General features: G+C 54.6%; 7 protein-coding genes across 7 annotated transcripts; 4 read left to right on the top strand and 3 right to left on the bottom strand.

Annotated features, from left to right (window-relative positions):
- Nucleotides 1–127: 127 nt before the first annotated feature.
- On the bottom strand, nucleotides 128–2,110 carry PHYSODRAFT_507774 (hypothetical protein; the record flags this gene model as incomplete). Its single annotated transcript, XM_009530966.1, has 1 exon — nucleotides 128–2,110. The coding sequence occupies one exon, from the start codon at nucleotides 2,108–2,110 to the stop codon at nucleotides 128–130; it is 1,983 nt and encodes a 660-aa protein (XP_009529261.1).
- A 1,474-nt stretch (nucleotides 2,111–3,584) lies between these two features.
- PHYSODRAFT_546262 (hypothetical protein) lies at nucleotides 3,585–5,757 on the top strand. The gene has a single exon (XM_009530965.1). The coding sequence runs from the start codon at nucleotides 3,637–3,639 to the stop codon at nucleotides 5,617–5,619; it is 1,983 nt and encodes a 660-aa protein (XP_009529260.1). The 5' UTR covers nucleotides 3,585–3,636; the 3' UTR covers nucleotides 5,620–5,757.
- A 991-nt stretch (nucleotides 5,758–6,748) lies between these two features.
- Nucleotides 6,749–8,731, top strand: PHYSODRAFT_504885 (hypothetical protein; the record flags this gene model as incomplete). The annotated part of the gene is made up of 1 exon (XM_009530964.1): nucleotides 6,749–8,731. One exon carries the CDS (start codon nucleotides 6,749–6,751, stop codon nucleotides 8,729–8,731), a length of 1,983 nt encoding a protein of 660 aa, XP_009529259.1.
- Nucleotides 8,732–16,583: 7,852 nt separating this feature from the next.
- Nucleotides 16,584–18,209, top strand: PHYSODRAFT_302010 (hypothetical protein; the record flags this gene model as incomplete). The annotated part of the gene is made up of 2 exons (XM_009530963.1): nucleotides 16,584–17,062; nucleotides 17,177–18,209. The coding sequence occupies 2 exons, from the start codon at nucleotides 16,584–16,586 to the stop codon at nucleotides 18,207–18,209; spliced, it is 1,512 nt and encodes a 503-aa protein (XP_009529258.1).
- A 75-nt stretch (nucleotides 18,210–18,284) lies between these two features.
- Nucleotides 18,285–19,121, bottom strand: PHYSODRAFT_508430 (hypothetical protein; the record flags this gene model as incomplete). Its single annotated transcript, XM_009530962.1, has 2 exons — nucleotides 18,285–18,848; nucleotides 18,924–19,121. 2 exons carry the CDS (start codon nucleotides 19,119–19,121, stop codon nucleotides 18,285–18,287), a joined length of 762 nt encoding a protein of 253 aa, XP_009529257.1.
- Nucleotides 19,122–19,190: 69 nt separating this feature from the next.
- Nucleotides 19,191–19,461, bottom strand: PHYSODRAFT_409997 (hypothetical protein; the record flags this gene model as incomplete). The annotated part of the gene is made up of 2 exons (XM_009530961.1): nucleotides 19,191–19,284; nucleotides 19,346–19,461. Coding segments are annotated over 2 exons (210 nt in total), but the record flags the coding sequence as incomplete, so codon positions are not given.
- Nucleotides 19,462–20,810: 1,349 nt separating this feature from the next.
- On the top strand, nucleotides 20,811–21,597 carry PHYSODRAFT_387036 (hypothetical protein; the record flags this gene model as incomplete). Its single annotated transcript, XM_009530960.1, has 2 exons — nucleotides 20,811–21,382; nucleotides 21,438–21,597. Coding segments are annotated over 2 exons (732 nt in total), but the record flags the coding sequence as incomplete, so codon positions are not given.
- Between the last annotated feature and the right edge of the window lie 349 nt (nucleotides 21,598–21,946).

Genomic DNA, 21,946 nt, shown 5'->3' with positions numbered 1-21,946 from the left:
CTATCAAGTCATTAGATAGCCGACACCAGGTCGGCGAATTAAAATATGCTACACGCCACTACACTTAATCCGACATGCACGTACATGTATGCAGGCGGCGATGATCCGGTGTTTCGTCTCAGACCACTTAGAACGACTTGCCCACCAAGGCCGCCTTCGTGTTCTTGATCAACGTCGGCACCACCTCTGGATCCGCCAGCGTGGACACGTCGCCCAACGAGTCCTCCTCGCCGTGCGAGATCTTGCGCAGCACGCGACGCATGATCTTACCGCTGCGCGTCTTCGGTAGTCCAGGCGCAAGCACAATCAGGTCGGGCGTCGCGAACGCCCCAATGTGCGCGCGCACCTGCTGCACCAGCTCCTTCTGCACCTCCACGCTCGGCTTCACGCCGTCCACCAGCGTCACGAAGCAGCAGATACCCTCGCCCTTGATGCGGTGCGGGATGCCGATCACAGCGGCCTCAGCAACGACACTGTGCGCGACCAGCGTGTTCTCCACTTCAGCCGTGCCGATACGGTGGCCAGACGTGCAAAGAACATCGTCGATACGGCCCGTGATGAAGTAGTAACCATCCTTGTCGCGACGACAGCCATCGCCCGTGAAGTACAGACCCTTGTGCGACGACATGTACACCTTCAAGTATCTGTTGTGGTCGCCGTACACGGTGCGGGCCATGCCGGGCCACGGCGAGCGGATGCACAGTTGGCCGTCAATGTCGTTGCCTTTGATCTCGTTGCCGTGCTCGTCCGTCACCACGAAATCGATACCGAAGAACGGCTTCGAGCATGAACCGGGTTTCATGGGCGTCGCGCCAGGCAGACCCACGCCGATGTGGCCACCGGTCTCCGTTTGCCAGTACGTGTCCGCGATGTAGCATTGCCGGTTGCCGACAACTTCGTAGTACCATTTCCACGCCTCCGGGTTGATCGGCTCTCCCACGCTACCAAGGATCTTCAGGCTTGACAAGTCGTAGTCCTTGATCTTGTCATCACCACGGGCCATAAGAGCGCGGATGGCCGTCGGGGCCGTGTAGAACTTGGTCACCTTGTGGCGCTGCACCAGGTCCCAGTAGCGGCCGTGGTCCGGGTACATTGGCGTGCTCTCGAACATGACGGTGGTCACACCGTTGGCCAGCGGCCCGTAGATGATGTAGCTGTGACCCGTGATCCAGCCCGCGTCCGCCACGCAGGCGAAGATGTCGTCGTCGTGCAGGTCGAACGTGTACCTGGCCGTCAGCATGGCGTAGAGCAAATAGCCCGCCGTGGTGTGCGCGATACCCTTGGGCGTGCCCGTGGACCCGGACGTGTACAGGATGAACATGAGGTCCTCCGAGTTCATGAACTCGGCGGGGCAGTACGGACGGTGGCGCAGCAGCTCCTCATCCATGTCCACGTCAATGGCCGGGTTCATCTTGACGGCCGGGTTGCGTGTGCGCTTGAACACGAAGACCTTCTTCACGAAGTCGAGGCCGTTCACGGCCACGTCCACGATCTGCTTGAGCGGCATCGTGCGGCCGCCGCGCTTGCCCTCGTCGGCGGTGAAGACCCACTGCGAGCGGGCGTCCACCACGCGGTCGCGCAGCGAGTCGGCCGAGAAGCCCGCGAACACGACACTGTGCACGGCGCCGATGCGCGTGCAGGCCAGCATGACAAAGGCCACCTCCGGGATCATGGGCATGTAGATGGCCACCGTGTCGCCGCGCCGCACGCCCGCGTGCTTCATGGCGTTCGCGATGCGGCACGTCTCCTCGAGCAGCTCCGTGTAGGAGATCTCGCGGCCCTGGCCGATCTCGTCGGCCTCCCAGATGATGGCCGTCTTGTTCGGGTGCTTCTTGACGTGGCGGTCGATGCAGTTGACGCTCACGTTGGTCTCGCCGTTGAGGAACCAGGCCGTGTCGCCCTTGTTGACGGTGCCCACGACGGCCTGGTCGAACTGGCGGAACCAGTCCAAGTGCTGGCGGCCCATGTCGCCCCAGAAGCCCTCGGGGTCCTCGAGCGAGCGCTTGTACATGGCGTCGTACTGCTCCATGCTCTGCACGTGGGCCGTCTTGGCCAGGCCCTGGGGCACCGGGTACACCCCGTTGAAGCTCACGCCCGCGCTGTCTCCCATGCTTGTGACTGGTCTGGCCGCTGGGTAGCTGGAGGAGTGACTTGCGCTGGCCGGAGAAGATTCCGAAATGAGCGAGCAGAGCACCCAGGTGCGGCTAGCTGGCCGTTGACCCTTTCCTTCTGCTCTCGGCGGTTTAGTTCAACGTGAGCGGCCATCCACGAGAAGAGCCATGGGGACGGGCACATGGCAGCACAGTCTGGCCACAGTCCAAGCCTCGAGGAGAAGACCGAGCAAGGTTTGCTCGCTGTGTTTGGCTCGCGGCGAGCTGCATTGCAGAGGCTGGTTGTCGCTGGGGCAAGCGGCAGCATGCACAAGGCAAGTGTTAAACCGGGCCAACTTCAACGTCCGCTGGTCCAGGTCGACGGCCGAGTCATCACGTGAAACGCGTCGAGCACTGTTGGCCCGTGCCGAACGCCTCGCTCACTCATCCGCGAGAAAATCCTTGCGGCGGAGGAAGTAGTCGGCCACTGCGCTGCATCTAGCGCTCGACTTCGACGTGAGGCCGCTCTGGTTTAGCATGCATTTCACATGAATACACTTGGCGCTAGTCTTCAACGTGCACAAAATAATCATCATAGGGCCCCGCCCAGCAGGCTGGCAGTCAGGTGGCCGGCCCTGCTGATGGCAAGGCTTGGCGCTTGCCACGGGCAACAACTTCAACGTGTCCGTCCTCAATGCCGAGCCGCAGCCGCAGCGGATGACGACCGCCAGCAGCGGCGGACCTGACGCAAGCGACGAGCAGTTAATCTGTCTGCACAGGGCCAGCAGGTGCTCTGCTTCAGCCGTGAAGTTTGCACGCCCAAGAGTGTATGGAAGCGAGCTAAAGTCTTGGGGGCTGGGCTGCCGGCCAGGGTCAAGTTGAAGCCGACGGCAAGTTGCTGTTTCGGCGGTCTTTCAGAGCGACGCAATGCAGCTATGTTGCGTGTCTAGCGAATACTGAGCGAGGCCGACTCGCACTTAGCCGAAGACCATACTGAGACCAAGCTGTTTGCCTTTAACAGCGGTTTGGAAACGCAAGCTTCGGCGGTTTTTATGATGTCGAAGGTCAAATGTTCTTAAGTACCGGTGCCTTGACAAAGGATAGCACATTAACCACTATTGCTAATGTCCTTATTGCCGCCCATGAGATGGGTTCACTGAACAAGTTCAACTTGGCGCTCCCCCGCTTCTTATCGACAGCCGTCAGTGTGGACCGCACGAATAACATGCTTTAATGAATACTATTAGTTTTGCATTTTTACCAAACATATCCACTCCCAGAGACACGCATAACAGATAAAGCTCCGTAGCACGTTTGCTTCGCTAATACAATGTTATCCGCTCATGAAGACTCTGCTCCGAAGCTATATCACTATCGGCGGGTAGTACCTCAAACTGCAACGAGTGCAAGTTGTCACCCTAGATTCTGAAGGGGGGCCACCCGTCCGGTGCCTCCGCTCGGCACAGCCCCGACCCCACTACGCAATTTGCTTTGCCGAGCGCACCGCGCCCTCCCGCTCGAACCTTCTCTCCACATCACAGCAGCCATGGGCGACAGCACCGGCGTGAGCGTCAACGGAGAGTACCCTCCGCTCCAGGAGCTGGCCAAGACGGCCCACGTCAAGAACTTCGAGCAGTACGAGGCCATGTACAAGCGCTCGCTCGAGGACCCGGAGAACTTCTGGGGCGAGCTGGCCCGCGAGAACCTCGACTGGTTCCGCGACTTCGACCAGAGCGTCGTGGGCACCGTCAACAAGGGCGACGTGGCCTGGTTCCTGAACGGCCAGATCAATGTGAGCGTCAACTGCATCGACCGCCACGTCAAGAAGCACGCCGACAAGGTGGCCATCATCTGGGAGGCCGATGAGATCGGCCAGGGCCGCGAGATCACCTACACGGAGCTGTTGGAGGAGACGTGCCGCATCGCTAACGCCATGAAGCACGCCGGTGTCAAGAAGGGCGACACGGTGGCCATCTACATGCCCATGATCCCGGAGATCGCCTTCGTGATGCTGGCCTGTACGCGTATTGGTGCCGTGCACAGCGTGGTGTTCGCGGGCTTCTCGGCCGACGCTCTTCGTGACCGTCTCATTGACGCCAACACCCACTGGGTCTTCACTGCCGACGAGGGCAAGCGCGGCGGCCGCACGCTGCCGCTCAAGCAGATCGTGGACGTCGCTGTGGACGGACTGGACTTCGTGCGCAACGTGTTTGTCTTCAAGCGCACGCGCAACCCGGAGGTCAAGATGAACCCCATGATCGACATTGACATGGACGACGAGATGAAGCGCCACCGCCCGTACTGCGCCGCCGAGTTCATGAACGCAGAAGATCTCATGTTCATCCTGTACACGTCAGGATCCACGGGTGCCCCCAAGGGCATTGCCCACACGACGGCCGGCTACCTGCTCTACGCTATGATCACGTGCAAGTACACGTTCGACTTGCAGCACGACGATGTGTACGCCTGCGTCGCGGATGCCGGTTGGATCACGGGTCACAGCTACATCATCTACGGGCCGCTTGCCAATGGTGTAACCACGCTCATGTTCGAGAGTACGCCGATGTACCCGGACCACGGCCGCTACTGGGACCTGATCCAGCGCCACAAGGTGACCAAGTTCTACACGGCCCCAACTGCTATTCGCGCGTTGATGGCCCGCGGCAACGACAAGATCAAGGACTACGACTTGTCAAGCCTGAAGATCCTTGGTAGCGTGGGCGAGCCGATAAACCCGGAGGCATGGAAATGGTACTACGAAGTTGTCGGCAACCGTCAGTGCTACATCGCAGACACGTACTGGCAGACTGAAACGGGTGGACACATTGGTGTTGGCCTGCCCGGCGCGACGCCCATGAAGCCTGGTTCGTGCACGAAGCCGTTCTTCGGTATCGACTTCGTCGTCACTGATGAGAACGGTAACGAGATCAAGGGCAACGATATTGAGGGTCAGCTATGCATCCGCTCGCCGTGGCCCGGCATGGCCCGCACTGTGTACGGCAATCACAACCGTTACCTGCTCACCTACATGGCGACGCACAAGGGTCTGTACTTCACGGGCGATGGCTGTCGCCGTGACAAGGATGGTTACTACTTCATCACGGGCCGTATCGACGATGTTCTTTGCACGTCTGGCCACCGTATCGGCACGGCTGAAGTGGAGAACACGCTGGTCGCGCACAGTGTCGTTGCTGAGGCCGCTGTGATCGGCATCCCGCACCGCATCAAGGGCGAGGGTATCTGCTGCTTCGTGACGCTCGTCCAAGGCGTGAAGTCCTCGAAGGAGGTCGAGAAGGAGCTGGTGCAGCAAGTGCGCGCACACATCGGCGCGTTCGCGTCTCCGGATTTGATCGTGCTGGTGCCTGGCCTGCCGAAGACCCGCAGCGGCAAGATCATGCGCCGCGTGCTGCGCAAGATCTCGCACGGCGAGGAGGACTCGCTGGGCGACGTGTCGACCCTGGCGGACCCGTCGGTGGTGCCGATCCTGATCACCAACACCAAGGCGGCACTCGTCGGCAAGTCGTTCTAAGTCGTCCGCGTACGCCGCGCACCCCACCTCAATTTTTAATCCCCGCTCGTCTGTGTATTGGTAGTCGTCGCAATCGCCCCGCTCCTTGCTGAGTCGGCGCACGTACTTTTCGATAATGAATTGATCGTTTCTCCATTTCGCTTCGCGTTGGTGTGGTGGTGGTGTGTGCCCCGTTGTCTTGCGCTTGGCGTTCGCACTGGAATTCTGCGGGTCCAGGGCGGAAGTTCGCGCGGGCCCTGAAAGTGCACTCTGGAAGCTGAAGTTGAAGCGCGCGTCACTTTGCGCTCAGTCTCTGCGTCATGCGTGTCGCACAAGTTCAGAAGTGAGCCGGAATCGACGCGTCCAAGCAGCATTGGTGGGCCCTGCTAACCGCTCCGTTGCTCATTGTGACGGCCCGGCATCGAGCGCCACGCTGGCCGAGGAAACGCTCGCGCCTGCATGGCGGGCGATGCATGCCAAGGCGCCGGACTCGAAGATCCGTGGCATCTTCCGGGCCGAATTGTTTGGATGATCTCGGCTCCGGTTCACGCGGCTCCCAGGCTCATCTCATCAACATGTTTGACGTGGCCGAGCTAGCGCTTTCGAGCCCGAGCGTCCGCGCTCTTCCGCATGGGCCTGTCGTGCGCCCGCGAGACACTTCCTCGGCCGGACAAGGCCGCGGCGAGCGCTCGTTTGCAAGGCCCAACATGGCTCGAGTTTCGAGGGGCTGCTCCTGGCGCGCCGCGGCGTTTAATTAACAAGGCCTGGTGGTCGAGGGCCTGCGCTAAAGTCCAGGTTCCAGGTTCGGCGGGCGTTCAGTGCTTGCACCACAGAGCCTGAAACGCAACGGCTGCTTCCTCCCGGTGCGATGTGTGGGGCTGCGATGGCGCCCCACGTCATGAAAGCAGGCCGAGGTGACGCGCCACGTTGGCGCTGCGATCTGGGGCTAGGAACGGCCGACTGGAGCCGCGAGCAAAACTGCCGCACGAGATGACGCAGCTCGCCATAGACAGGAGGCCTGCGAGGCGGGCTTTGTATCTGCAGGTCCGAATAAAGACGTGGCGTGGCTGGCTGCGACTCGGCTCGGGCAGCGCCGCCGCCGGCCATAAAGTTCACCGCCCTCTTTGGCCCTCACAAACGGAAGAGCACCATGGGCGACATCGCAGGCATCAGTTTCAACGGCGTGTACCCGGTCAACCCGGAGCTGGCCAAGACGGCGCACGTCGGCAGCCTCGAGCAGTATGAGGCCATGCACAAGCGCTCGCTCGAGGATTCGGAGAACTTCTGGGGCGAGCTGGCCCGCGAGAACCTCGACTGGTTCCGCGACTTCGACCAGACCGTCGTGGGCACGGTGGCCAAGGGCGACGTGGGTTGGTTCCTCAACGGCCAGCTCAACGTGAGCGTCAACTGCATCGACCGTCATGTCAAGAAGCACCCGAACAAGACGGCCATCATCTGGGAGGCCGACGAGATCGGTGAGGGCCGCAACATCTCGTACACGGAGCTGTTGGAGGAGACGTGCCGCATCGCTAACGCCATGAAGCACGCCGGTGTCAAGAAGGGTGACACCGTCGCTCTCTACATGCCCATGATCCCGGAGACCGTCTTCGTCATGCTGGCCTGTACGCGTATCGGTGCGGCCCACAGCATGGTCTTCGCGGGTCTGTCCGCGGACGCTCTTCGTGACCGTGTCGTGGACGCCAAGACCAAGTGGGTGTTCACGGCCGATGAGGGCCGTCGCGGTGGCCGCACGTTGCCCCTCAAGAAGACGGTCGATGTGGCCCTGAACGGCCTCGACTTCGTGCAGAAGGTCTTCGTGTTCAAGCGTACTCACAACCCGGAGGTGAACATGAACCCGGCCATCGACGTTGACATGGACGCCGAGCTGCTGCTCCACCGCCCGTACTGCCCCGCTGAGTTCATGAACGCCGAGGACCTCATGTTCATCCTGTACACGTCGGGATCCACGGGCACGCCCAAGGGTATCGCGCACACTACAGCGGGTTATCTGCTGTACGCAATGATGACGGCCAAGTACGCGTTCGACATCCACGACGACGACGTCTTCGCTTGTGTCGCTGACTGTGGTTGGATCACGGGCCACAGCTACATCGTCTACGGCCCGCTGGCTAACGGTGTGGCCACCGTCATGTTCGAGAGCACGCCAATGTACCCGGACCACGGCCGCTACTGGGACCTGGTGCAGCGCCACAAGGTGACCAAGTTCTACACGGCCCCGACGGCCATCCGCGCGCTTATGGCCCGTGGTGACGACAAGATCCGCGAGTACGACCTGTCGAGCCTGAAGGTGCTGGGCAGCGTGGGCGAGCCGATTAACCCGGAGGCGTGGAAATGGTACTACGAGGTGGTGGGCAACCGCGAGTGCTACATCGTGGACACGTACTGGCAGACTGAAACGGGTGGACACATTGGTGTTGGCCTGCCCGGCGCGACGCCTATGAAGCCTGGTTCGTGCTCGAAGCCGTTCTTCGGCATCGATTTCGTGGTGACGGACGAGAACGGTAATGAGATCGAGGGCAATGGTATCGAGGGCCAGCTGTGCATCCGCTCGCCGTGGCCCGGCATGGCCCGCACCGTGTACGGCGATCACAACCGCTACCTGGAGGTATACACCGCTTCGCACAAGGGCCTGTACTTCACCGGTGACGGCTGCCGTCGCGACAAAGATGGCTACTACTTCATCACGGGCCGTATCGACGACGTGCTGTGCACGTCTGGCCACCGGATTGGCACGGCCGAGCTGGAGAGCACTCTTGTGGGCCACACCGCGGTGGCCGAGGCGGCCGTCATCGGTATCCCGCACCGCATCAAGGGTGAGGGTATCTGCTGCTACATCACGCTGGTGGACGGCGTCGAGTCTACCCCGGAAGTCGAGAAGCAGCTTGTACTGGAGGTCCGTTCGAAGATCGGCGCGTTCGCGGCGCCTGACATCATCGTCATGGTCCCTGAGCTGCCCAAGACGCGCAGTGGCAAGATTGTGCGTCGCGTGCTGCGCAAGATCTCCCACGGCGAGGAGGACTCTCTGGGAGACATGTCGACGCTGGCCGAGCCCGAGGTGGTGCCCGTGCTGATCAGCGCCATGCGTTCGGCTCTGGTTGGAAAGTCGCTGTAAGTAAGACTCTTACGGCGACCGAGCTGAGTACTTGCTGGCTGGAGCAAATAGGTAGCGGACAGGAACGTAAGTATGTGTTTCCGAGGACGGTGTGCAATGCGGGCCGCCAACGAAAGCTACATGTAACAATATACACGCCAAGTCGGTAGTATTTGTGAGTCATAAAAATTCTCGTCGAGGAATCCCCACCGAGGATAAGTGGCTTCAAGTTGAAGCCTCTCATCCTTGGTGAAGCGTTCAACGCCCATCAAATGGTCCATTTGGATCCGAAGCACGCAGTGTATCCTACAGATGTGTGCTTTGATGATTTTCATTGGAAGTGACGGCTCAGCCGGAGTCTCCGGCTCGATGATTCTGGTCTCGATAACTTCCCGGGGCAGCCTAATCCGCTTTGCTTCCTAGCGTTTCACTTGGCAATTTGCTCGCTCAACACCACAGTCTCGACCAAGTAGCTCACGGCGCAGTCACAAGAGCAACCCAATGCGTGTGTACGGAGTAATTTTGGTGACTGCCTTCGTGGCCACATTTCTGTCGGCCGTCGCCGGATCTGGCATAAAAACCTCGTTGAAGGGGGCTGGCGTGGAGATGAACGACAACCACGACCGCTTTTTGGCGACGGATGAAGATCGTGCTCTGGAGGTCACCCCTGATGAAGATGACGAAGAAAGATTCTCGTTTTTCGGCAAGAAAAGGAAGAAGAAAACGCGAGAAGAGCAGGAAAAAGAAAAAGAAGAAGAGGAAGCTACACCAACTCCGACCCCTCCAGCGAATGCAACCACGAGGCCAACGCTCATTCCGACACGGGCGTCTATCATCAATGGTGTAGTTTTGGACTAAATACCAGGGTTCTGTCTGCCGAATAGGAAGAGAGCTTTATTAAGAACTACTTAGTAATGGATATCGTTCGCTGTTATAAAACATGAGGAATTCAATCCGCCACTGCATTCTGCAATTCGCCATCCAGTTCTACAGCCCCCCAACTTGTCAAGACCCAACGTCCCCCAATGAATCCACACCGCGTACTGTTGGTTGCCGTGTTTGCCGCTTCGCTCTCGATGATCAACAGACTCACTGTTTCGCGCGAAATCTCCACAAAGACAGCTTTGAAGGGTGACGCCCAGGGATTGATAGTAGATATTACCAGTAGTAGAATTTCTTTAATATTACCGGTAAAATAATATTATTCGACTATAGTAATAGTAGAATTTTCCTTGGCTGATTACATTCTACTATAGTAGATATTAGTTGTGTTTTGGCTAAATATAGTACTATTTGGATACTAGAGGTATATTGGCTAACGCAGGGCGTTTGGCCGGTTCAATGGAGGAAGCGAATTCGCTGCTGGGAGGCTCACGCGTTCGCCGGCCGCGGTTCGTCGCACGGGACCGGTCTACTAGCTCTCTGCAGTGAGCGATTGGAGGCTACAAATTGCAGCGTTCGGTTTGGGCTCATTCTGTAATCTTCCAGCAGCTCGACAAGTCTACAACCTCTTTCCGACTCGCTCGCTCAACCAAGCTCGACCAAGATCGTCCGTGAAGTGTCCTAGCCAGGGCTGTGGAAAAAGTGATTGCGATTGTAATATTGCCGAGATTGTCAATCACAATAATTGATTGCTCCGTGATCGCAATCGGTAATCCCGTTCCCATATTGTTCCTATACTGATTTTGAGCCTTTGCCCGCGATCCGGTAGAGAAATACGCAACGTCAAACCTATGGAACCGATCCTAGCTCCTAAAAGCCATTATGTGTCTTCTCCTGCTTCGAAATGCGGATATGAGGGGTCATTGGATGCCTGGATGGGGTGCACGCTCACCATGATGAATATAAGACCCAACATTGCATTTGGCCAAGGTTTTTGAAGCTCAACACAAATGTAATCGCACAAGCAAAGGTCTTAGAGCGATAGCGCCGCCAAACCAGTAAAAATATGGACGTAGCAGAGGAAATACAAGCGAGAACTTAGATTGCAATCTTTTTGTTTGTGAGATTGTTGAGATTGCAATAATTGATTGTTCCAGATCTGAGCCGTCAATCAATAAACAATCTATATTTCCACAGCCCTGTGTCCTAGCTCCAAGTACTCATCGCGGGCTTGTCGGCGACGCCAATTGTGGGTTTGGCGCTGGATTCGCCGCCTCCGACAAACTTACCGCCATAATGGACACCGGAAACCGAGCCAGCCTCGCCACCAGCTGTCACCTCGTCCACGCTACCACCGACGGCAGCACCAAGACCGGCGTCCTCGGCCACTGCGGACGCATTTGGAGTCCATCTCGAGATTCGTCACCACCGTCTGGACCGCGACCGCCATGACGTGTGGGAACTGTCCCATCAACTTAATGCGCCCAACGTGATCTTGGAGAGTGGCGAAGCAGCGACTTTCAGTCACGTTTGCCTGCTGTGTGCTCAAGAGCTCGCTTGCCACCCACACGCAAGCCCCAACGCGTGGGAAGGTGCCTTGTACCGCTGGCAGCACGCATCCAACGTGAGGGCGCGCATGATGCCGCCTCATGGCGATTGTCCACTGGGGAAGATAGAGGCATCGAAAAAGTTGGAGTCCTCTGTCCGCCATCTTGATGACGCAATTACTCTTTTGAAGAGCGTGTATTCTGAGTTTGTGATGAGTAGCCTTCGTACAGACAATCTACGTGCTGAGATGTAGGTGCTGTTGGAGCACAACAAGAAAACTATGTGTCGCATGCAGCTCGCAGACAAAACCATCGACGAGGACCCTGGTGGCCGACATGGAGGATACCTTGGTGGTCGACATGGAGGACACCTGGTGGTCGACAGTAGTAATTTAAATTACTATAGTAATATTAATTTAGTATTCTGGATTGCTAGAATGGGTTAATATTGGAATAGTAGAATTGAATTGGCCTTGTCAATTCTACTATAGTAATTTAGGAAGAAAATCGCGCTACTATCAATCCCTGGTGACGCCACAGAATCGATCGGTGGCGATGTCTTGACTGGCCGCTTATTGTCGGTCGGTCGGTCGGTCACCAGGAAGATGCCGATAGTTTGGACGAAAAGAAAGGCCTTTTTGGTGAGTAAAAGAAAGAGGAAGAGCAAAAAGGAGGGTAGGCGAGGAGGAGGAAGAAGAGGATCCAAAAAACGAGGACGAGAACGAAGAAGAAAAAGGAGACTAAGAAGGTACAGCAGAAGAATTGACCGGTTGAGAAACAGCGATCCAAATGGTATTGTCTTCGAGAAACATTCGTTACGGTGGGACTTCGGAACCTTCCTTCCGAGTGGGTTAATTGTCATCATCGTCGTCGTCGTCGTACAGAAACCAAAAGAAGGGTCTTGTCGACGTCGTCGAGTGCTCCGTTCCTCTTCGTTTGGATCCGCCAGCTCAGCGGCGTGGTCAGTCTTCTGAGTGTCGTTAATTGCCAAGATCTGCTTGGTGGATGCTCCCACCCTCAACGCAGTTACATCGGTCGAAACTGGTAGATCATTGCTAACTGCAAACAGTGTGCCAACAATCGCCAACACTACGTGAAAACGCATAATTTGTTGGAGGCTCGGAGCTCTTCGCGGCTGGAGATTAATTTGCCGAATGAACAGCAAAACACGACATGAAGTGCCTAATACATGTACAATAGTGTAGGAGTCTGTGCCGTGCAAAACGCTGTCGATGTACAGTATTCCGTCGTCACAACACAAATATTCGTACATACGAAGTAAATAATAACTTTAATCGTACGAATCAATCAATGTGTACGAATCGCGCTTTTGAGTGCCCAAACTAAGAAGTACATGTATGTTAATATTGGTAAGGACGTTTCTGTATGTGAGCGAGAGCGTTTATATTCGAGGAATGAGTGACCTGCGAATCAAAATAACTGAATATGGTACTTTGTAACGTACACCCTGGAGCAGGTTAGCAGTGTCGGGTCACTGACGCCGATAGCGGTCTTACAGCGGTAAGAAATGTATTTTTCATGATACGTACAGTTGCTCCTCCGATACATGTATATATGTACTGTTCAGGCGCATCAGTGCTTGATCATGCCGTAGCTTATTAACCCCCCCCCCCAGCGCGAGAGGTTCTGGATGCGCCTATTTACCGAAACCCTAAACACGTTATTGTTTTATCCCGTGCTGGGCACCTATAGTTTAGTCCATACTAATCCAATCGTGTATCTACCAAAGCCAGTCCATGCCCCTAGCTCTGACTTGGCATCTCTAGTCTAACGTGTATCAAGTTTGTTAACATACCTACTCGATACAGCTTACTGGGCCTAACGTGTCCATACCGTGCAAAAACAGCGCAGTCGTCAGATAACTTTTTTGTCGAAATTTTGAGACTCAAGTCAGATGGTGGCTAGCATGGCGAACGTATATTGAAATCAAGTCAATAAAAGAGTCGGAAGAGCTGCAGCACAGATTATATTGCGTTTCATCGTACGCGCTTGCGTTGCTACGCGACGCTTCCACATCCGTCGAATACGTACCGCGGTAGCTGCCAGTCACCGCCTGCACTGATTCGTTCGCGAGCCTTCGCCTAAGTTATTCCGCGAGGGTCACGGTGCCTACCTCCCGTCGTTGCATTTCATCGATGCTGCTTCCTCGTTACAAAGGATGACTACATCGCTTGAAGCTTTAGCGTACATACATCACCAACCAAATGCTCTATTGTTGTAACTACGTACCTAAGCGCCTATCGTACTTGCTCAGGGGTGTTGTCACTCGCGACCGTAATCCATTACTACTGGCATCAAATGCGCGAAGGACTTAGCGTTGATCGCTTCCATATATGTTTTTGATGAAACGACTATATCGTGTATTATACACGATTGAATCTATAGTATATTGTATGAGACACGATAACAGAACTTAGCGATAGCGAGACAAACGGAGTTTGAACACTTCCACGTACTATTGAAAACAGCTTTGTCGATTATCAATGTACGACTAGGGTAGATGGGAGCCTTCATCGTCGCATGTGCATGAAGAAAGCTTCCATGCTCAGCCCGTGGTGACACACCGCTCATAGTAGCGACAAATATACCCTTTAGAAAATGATCATATTTTCATCCGGAAATGCCACTTGTATATTATCAGCAAGGTTTTATCTGACTGCATATGAATTCGTGGTCCTTCTGTCGCTGTTACCGTGAGGATGCCGCTTCGTGAACCTTGGGAGTCGTCCCTTGACTTGAGTAGCTTGTGACATGCTGCTTGGTGGTCCGTGTAGGAGGCGAGACTTACCCCACATTCATTCTAGAACGAGATGAGCCCACCAGCAAACAGAAAACTGGACACCCCTGTACCATACATGATAGTAGTTAGTAAAGCACATCCGTATCGTGTATGTACACGTTAAACGAACCCTGTCGCTCCGTTTCCGAGCCATTCGCGGTTCCTTGATGTATTTGCGGGTCTGTCTTGAGGCTCCTTCATGATCAGAACCTAAACGATTCCTCAACACACACACACACACACACAACGTCAGAATATCTGAAAGCGCATCTGCATCGTAGCAGATTGTACCCGATGGCCTGACTTCGACGGCGATACTCGATTCCAGGGCTTGGTTAATTTACACAGCCGTTCATTTGCTCTGGACGAAGCACCGGGGCATCAATCGCGAGGCACGCTGGACCTGCATAATCTAAGCATTCGGTACATACACGATAACGTTAGAAGCATACCATGTACAATACAAGCTACATGAATGTAACCTTGCATCGGATCCACGTCTGTGGTGCTTTCGTCGGCCCGCATACGGTCCCTTCTTCATCTTCGCTGCTATCAAACCATACAAGTTAGTTCGTACACCTCTAGAAACCTGAACAAACGTTAACAGTACATCAACAACGCACCTTACAGACTTCCTTAGGATCCAGCAATGGCATCCACACGCTCGCGTTGTGCCTCGTGGGCTTCAGTTGCTTGAGACGAAGGCGACTTCCACGGGGTTCCTGGGTGCCCATTTGGCCTTGAAAGCTGGTATCGACACGGGGAAGATGGCCGGATGAGGTCTGTGCGGCCGCGGCGAATTTTCTAAAGTGAGCTCGAAACGAGTGGCGTACGAAAACGCCTGTAATCCCTAATACTGATTTGACGAACACCTCTAGCACCTTATTTTTAGGAAATACGAAGATTAAGTAATACGCACGGCTCTGCAGACTGATCGGGAAAGGATGGGACACAAACCTACCCTCGATTGACTTCAAGTTTGTATGCCTCCATACAAAAAATAGGTGGAAAAATCCTTAACGTGTATAATACAACTTAAGCTTTTTGTCTAATCGTGTCAAATACAGCGTCTCGCGCTGGGGGGGGGTTAATTTGCGGATTATTCAATTAAAAATTGGATAATGACCTATGATCGCGCTAGACAAGGCTGTGTCGGATATCATACTCGCGTGTCGGATCGTTTTGACTTTTGCCTTTTACTAGTACATCTTCCAGCTCTCAGCTTGAAAAATACAACGCAAAAACAAATACACCCGGCCAACGAATACACTACTGCCACGAGTCATAGTACATTTCTGTTTAGGGGTATGATCATTTAGGAGATTTAGTTTTCTACAGATACTGGATTGAGAACAAGAAATAGAACCCCGAAAAAAAAAACTCGCAACGTTTTCTCTTGCTAAATTGACTCGTTCCAATCGATTGCGACGATAACTTTTTCTTAGCTCTCTTGAACTACTAGAAACACTACGAGTTACTACACGCTAGCCATCGTCGCTGCTGCTATCGTCGTCGTCATCATCGTGTCCAATCCACCAGTAATGCCTTCGCCGTCGGCGACGTCGTTTCCGTCGACTGCTTCGTTCCTCCTCACTCACGTCCTCGCCGTTCACCAAGAACCGATCGCTGGTCGCTAGCGCCCTCAACTTTGGAGCGCCACGCGAAGCTTCCACCCCATGACTGACTGCAACCAGCGCCCCGACAACCACCAACACCAGATGAAGAAGACGCATCCTCGGTCTGATCTCCTTCTCTGCGTGCCTGGAGACAAAATCGCAGAATGAACAGTAAAGCAAAAGCAGCAAACCAGTGGCTTAGAGCCGGACGGCTGCATAACGCAGCGCTGCATGTCATGCAATAGACCTGTTTAGTGCAGTGCACGAAAGTCCCCACAAATGCACTAAAGTACTTTAGTGCACGCGCTAATTTCCAGCATCAGTTGTGTGCAGGTGCGTTAAAAGTGCACTAAAGTACTTTAGTGCATTTGTGGGGACTTTCGTGCACGGCACTAAACAGATCTACTGCATGACCAAAAAAAACAACCAACCACACCCATGCGTACACGGCATCCTCCAAGTCATTTCATTGGTTAAAACTAGCGGAGCATCACGTTCGCTGTGCTCATGTTGCTTCAGGGGCCGACATCCAAAACTATGTTGGTCACAGAGTTTTGGACGACGTCCCCACTCGAGAAATTTGTTGCTTCTCCATCCGCTTGGCCATTTTGCAAACAACATAATACCATCAGATCTTGTTCACGGTAGACCGGTACACTGTAGTAGGTTTCGGGGCTACGAGGGAATCTGGTGTTCCCGGGCAAACCAAAGCTCTCTTTTTGGTTTAGAGGTAAATCTCAAAGTGATCTCTGTCTGCGTCTCTGCTGCTAGCTGTCGGCTGCTTCCTGCCGACGACTCCTGCTAGACCTTCTGCCAGCGTCTTTTACCAAACCGACTTCTCTGTCGATCGCATTGGTTTTACTGTTCTCTCTATTCTACTACCAGCTTGATGGCGTCGATCCATAGATGTCGCCCGTTGAGTGGGCTGGGCTTGCTTCCGTGAAACCCTCCACTACATATATCTGTCCTGGGGTTCGAATGCGGGCACACATACATGTATATTCTGTATATTTCTCTGACAAGCCGAGATGCTAATCTACTATCTCCGCTCCGTTTGCGTGCAGCATGGACGTCAAACAGGCTACCACAACTACGGCGACAAGGAAGAGCTGTTGCTGTGCGATATAGCCGCTAAAATCCTACCGACTGGTAGAAATATGTGGGAAGCCGTAGCCGCCCACTACAACGTCTCCAAGGAGCGCGAATGGAACGCCCGTGATTTTGACTCGCTGCGGAGGAAGTTCCGCGCCCTGTACGGCAAGCCCAAGCCGACGGGTAACCAGGGAGACCAGCTCACACGCAGGCAGCGAGCCATCCTGATGTCTCACGTGATCCAATTCGCCATTGAGAAGAAGGGCGGGGCGCACACCTCCCACGACGGGCGCGGCAACGGCCAGGACGACGCTCTCATCCTGAGTGAAGTGACCACCACCTTCAATCAGAAGGACAAGGGCACGCCGATCTCCGATAAGGGCGGCGCCGATGACAGCGAAGAGGCCGGAGACGAGTAGGAGGATGAAGAGGATGAGGAGGAAGAGGAGGAAGAGGATGGGGAGGAAGAGGAGGAGGAAGAGGAGAAGGACAGTACTTCGGCCTCGGCTCAACTTGGCGAAAGGGACAGGAGTTTGGACGAGAACATGCCCGACGAACCGACCGATCCCAGCAACTCTCGCGACCTCCGTATCCAGAGGCTTGCCGAGCGTCAGGAAGGCAGATCTACTACCATAGGGGCCGTAACTACTCCTCAAGGGATCGTCCCCGTCGAGATCGCGGCGGACTTCATCGAGGACTCCGACTTCCCCGCTACTGGCGACGACGACGAACAGGAGGCACAAGGTGGTGGTGTGGGTGACCGCGACGAGGTTGCCATCACAAGCGAGGCGAAAAATGGCAGTGGCAGAGTTAGCGGCGGGTTAAGCGCCCACATCCCGTCCCCGAGAAGCATCGCCGGTACGCCTCCGGCGTCTAAAACTCGTAGTGCCCAGACCCAACGATCGGTGGTACGCCCCAGGGCTTGCGGCAAGCAGCCTGTGCCCTCTGTCGCCTCGCCGGAAGGTCCCACGTTGCAGCGGAACCCTGACCGCGCCCAAGCGGACGCGTTGGAGTCTGAAAGGTACAAAAGACTAAACACCACGTGCGATCGTCTCGGTGGGCGGGACCTTCGCGTTCTCCGAGACAATTTCAAAGAGATGGGTGGGCGCGAACCGGGAGCTAAATCAAAACGATCCACGTCCGAGGGCTCCACGGCGACTACGTATGCAGCATCCAAACGAACGCGCGCCAAAGCGCGAATGGACGCTATCGACAGAGACCTTAAGCGAGCGGAGACTGCTTACGCGTCTACGGGCACGGAGATGAAAGGCCTGCTTTTATTTTTCCGCGAAGACGCTGACCGCCGTGCCGAAGCCGAGGAGAAACGCCGCCGCGAAGAACGTGAAGAGCGACGCGCAGACGAGAAGCGGGAGCGAGAAGAACGCGAGACCATTCGACGTGACGAACTGAAGAAAGAAGAAGCTGCTCGAGAAGAACGCCGAGACCAAGAAGCAGAGAGACGTCGACAGTTCGAAGCTCGTCTGGAGCAAGACCGTGCTGAAGCCCGGCAACGCTACGAGCAAATGATGATGCTGATTTCAACCATGCAAAAGAACAAGTAGCTGAGGTCTTTAGCACAGAACGTGTAGGAAGGAACGTGTTGAGTTTTACATCTTGAGTAATATCGGTTCTCTCGCTTAGTGCAGATTGTTGTATCTCCTGTCATCGTTGCCACGAACGAAGGTGGTCCGTATCTTGCTGATGCCAACAGTACGCACCCTGTAATTGGCAAGCCGAAATATGTTGTCCAGGCGCTGTTGGCGCTTGTTCTTATCGAAAGGCAGCGGAATCACCAGACGATGATACACCTTTTCTATCGAGCCCATTCCCCACTCTGCGCTTTGGCGGATAGATGTTATTGCTCCTGATAACGCCTTTGCTGCTGCACGAACGGAAGGCACCAGACGACTCGCGTCACCCTCCTTCAAGGGCGTAAGAATTTTGCCGGTCATTCCAGCGCTACACGGGAAAGCGCTGTCTGCAACTACCCCGTAGCGGTCGTCGGGGTTTAGCTCTCGTGATGCTAGCTTACGGCGGAAGTCCAGGCTCGTGCCGCCATCATTCCACGAGCCTGGACAGTTGTGCTTCGCCCAGACAATTAGCCCGTCCGCCGAGAAGCATAGTGTGCCTGTTACAAAGACACCATGCAGCCATCCGTTGTAGTGGGCGTTTTGAATGTCGCGGCCCGGTGGCTGCTGCACCTGGAACAGTAGTTAGACAACCTGTGTAGTTAGATAACAATTCGATCAAGCGAATACAAACGGTGATGTAAATACCTTGTAGTTCTTGCCGTCTAAGAACCCCCAGGTAAACTGGAGCATGGGCTCTTTGGCTGCCACGAGCTGAGCAAGCGCTCGCTGCCTTGTAAGTGACGGCCACACAATCCGAGCGGGCGCAAAGCCGCACAATGCCGACGCGAGTGCATCCTCGGCCGCGTTTAGAACTCGGGTAAGCGTGGGAGGCACCCCGAACATCAAGCACAAGCGTCCGCGGTACTCACAACCTACGTAGAACGCCAACAACAAGCCCAGCACCTGATGGTGGTGCTGGAGCTTCCTAGGGCGACCACCTTTTGTACTGTAGATAGGAATCTCGTAGTACAGCACGAATCTCGACAAGAGTTGGTTGAACGAGGCACTGAGGCAGATCAAAGGAGTTAGAGATAAGTTAATCCACCAAATACAGCAAGCTTCCTTACCGAGACAGGCTTGTCACAGTTATCATATTCTCATCGGTTCCTTTAAGCCAGGTGTCCATCCACGCGGACTGCTCAGGCTCCTTCAGACAGTCGATCGTGATGTAGTGCCGCATTCTGGTTAGTCGCTACCACTCCCAGCGTCTCCGTTCGTCGTGCAACCTCCGCCTCAGGTCTCGGATGGCCTGTAGCGAACGCTGTTCCGTCTGCGAGGCGGCGAAAAGTGCCACAAGGAGCGCGCATCTGGGCCGGACATCGTCCCTGCTGGAAGAAGCGCGAGCGCGGTCAAAGATGAAGCGGGTTGCTCGATGCGACCTTTCCCGCCCATCGATATCTTTACTAATAGAGATTGTTTCATTAAATTTGTCCTAGTTGTGTTTGTCTCGTTCCAGGCCTCATACTGAATGTGACGGGGCACACAGCACTTCTTAACAGAGGAAGCAGGAGTATACAAACTCCAAGTGAACAGCCGTTCACGTGTCCCTGGTCTGAAGGGGACGACTTGACTTGAAAAGCGGTAGATCTAAGACTGAATGTATTTATAGGTTGGTACAGATTTGGCCTGCATACAAATCCTAAGTTCCCTATGGTTTGTGTCATACAAAATGTATCTGTTAGGCCACTTGGGTCACTATCCAGGGGAGTGACCGACGTAGCCATCCCGGAATAGTGACAGGGTCACTATTCCATGTAACCCCGTTACTGAAAGCAGTATATTTTTGAATTGGGGTCACATTTCACCGGACACAGATCAGTTTTAATTCTGGTTTTGGCCTAGACGTTTATCACGACGATTTCGCACGTTATTAAAGTACCGAATAATGATACTACAGTCAAACCTGTTTATATGATCCTCTCTATTTGAGCCATGCCGTTTATTTGATGCAGGCTTTGTCGCTACCAAATATTTCACTTAGTTTTTGTATGATCTCTGTTTATATGCATACAAGGTATATGAGTCACATTTTTGGGGACCAAATTAGGTCTCACCTGTTTATTTGATTCACACTGCTCACGGCCACACACTCTTCAAAGCACCACTGCTCAACACTCAACGCCTGCCGCAAGCCTTCTTCGCTCGCCATGTCTCCTCGCACCTGTCTGACGCTAGAACAAAAGCTCCAAGTGCACATAAAGCTCAAGCAGAATCCTGGCATGAACAACCCCATGCTCGCCGAGTGGATCTACGCAACTTTCAAGGCCCGGGTCAGCCGTGCCACACTCGCCCGACTGCGCAACCTGCCTTCTTCCTACTTCAGCCACGTCGACCTGAGTGCGACCAAGCGGCGCCGAGTGAAATTCCCTCAGTTCGAGCGGGAACTGAGGGAATTTTTTCTTCCAGAACGAAGCTAAAACGGCGATGGCGGACGACGAGCTCCTGCTGAAGGCGCATGAGCTGGCGGAGCGCTTACGCATCGATGCCACGCAGCTCCGGCTAAGCACCGGCTGGCTTCAAAGCTTTGAGTAGCGCAATGGGATCCGCTCCCATACGCTACACGGCGAAGGTGGCGGTGTAGAAGCTGATGAAGTGAGAGATGCGAGGCTAGAGCTACAAGAGTTGGTGGCGCAGTTTACACCCGAGAATGTGTTCAACTTCGACGAAACGGCGCTTTTCTATCGCTTAGCGCCTAATCGAGCGCTAGCTACGACTATTCGCAAGGGCAAGAAAAAGGAGAAGCAACGTTTGACTTTGGCCTTCTGCTGCAATGCGACTGGCTCCGACAAGCTCGACCCAATAGTCATCGGTACGGCCAAGAACCCGAGGTGCTTTAAAAAGGGAGCGGCGATTAAAGGTAAACCTATATTGTACAAGTCCTCCAAGAACGCCTGGATGACATCCGTCATTTTTGACGAATGGCTGCACCTCTTCAACATGAGAATGGCGGCCGCCAATCGCAAGGTCCTACTTCTAGTCGACAATGCTTCATGCCACAAGATTCTACAAAACCTGACTCATGTGACTGTTCACTTCCTCCCTCCTAACATGACATCCGCCGTACAGCCGCTGGATGCAGGTAAATATTTTATCTATATTGTGGGGTAGCCTATACTAACCATCTCTATTACGGTGTTTTTTTTATTCACGTATTATCAGGTCGTTCAAGGCTCGGTACCGAAAGTATTTTGTGCGGTGGTGTTTGGATGCACTTGAAGCTAACATTACACGCAAGCTCAACGTACTGGAAGCTGTCCAATTTTCCATTGATGCTTGGGCGGGTGTGACGCCAACGACAATTACAAATTGCTGGGTCAAGACTCGCATTTTGGGAGGAAAGATGCTAGGAAGGACCCGTGCTGACACGGATTACATTGAGGAGGTATCCAGCAACGCGATGGAGGAGTTAACGGCGATGCTATCGAGGTGGGAGGGCGCTGTTAGCGCTAGTGAGTATCGGGTAGTGGACGAAGACGTTCCTGTGCACGAGCCAGATGTGCTAGTGGACGAAGCGGCAGGAAGTGATGCAGTTTCGCAGGACGAGCAGGAGGAAGAGGAGGAACAGGAACCCGCAGTTCAACCTGCCATTGCTCTGAGACACTGCATGGAGCTGGCTGCATTTCTGCTGCAATGCGGAGAGCAGACTGACAGAGAACGAAGAGCTTTAC

This window comes from Phytophthora sojae, assembly GCF_000149755.1.
Source record: "Phytophthora sojae unplaced genomic scaffold PHYSOscaffold_5, whole genome shotgun sequence".
In the NCBI taxonomy this organism is placed as follows: Eukaryota; Oomycota; class Peronosporomycetes; order Peronosporales; family Peronosporaceae; genus Phytophthora; species Phytophthora sojae.
This window is presented reverse-complemented; position numbering and strand designations above follow the sequence as displayed.

Bases quoted from the DNA above. Each gene is read 5' to 3' on its own strand.
- PHYSODRAFT_546262 (XM_009530965.1), top strand. From the start codon at position 3,637: ATGGGCGACAGCACCGGCGTGAGCGTCAACGGAGAGTACCCTCCGCTC.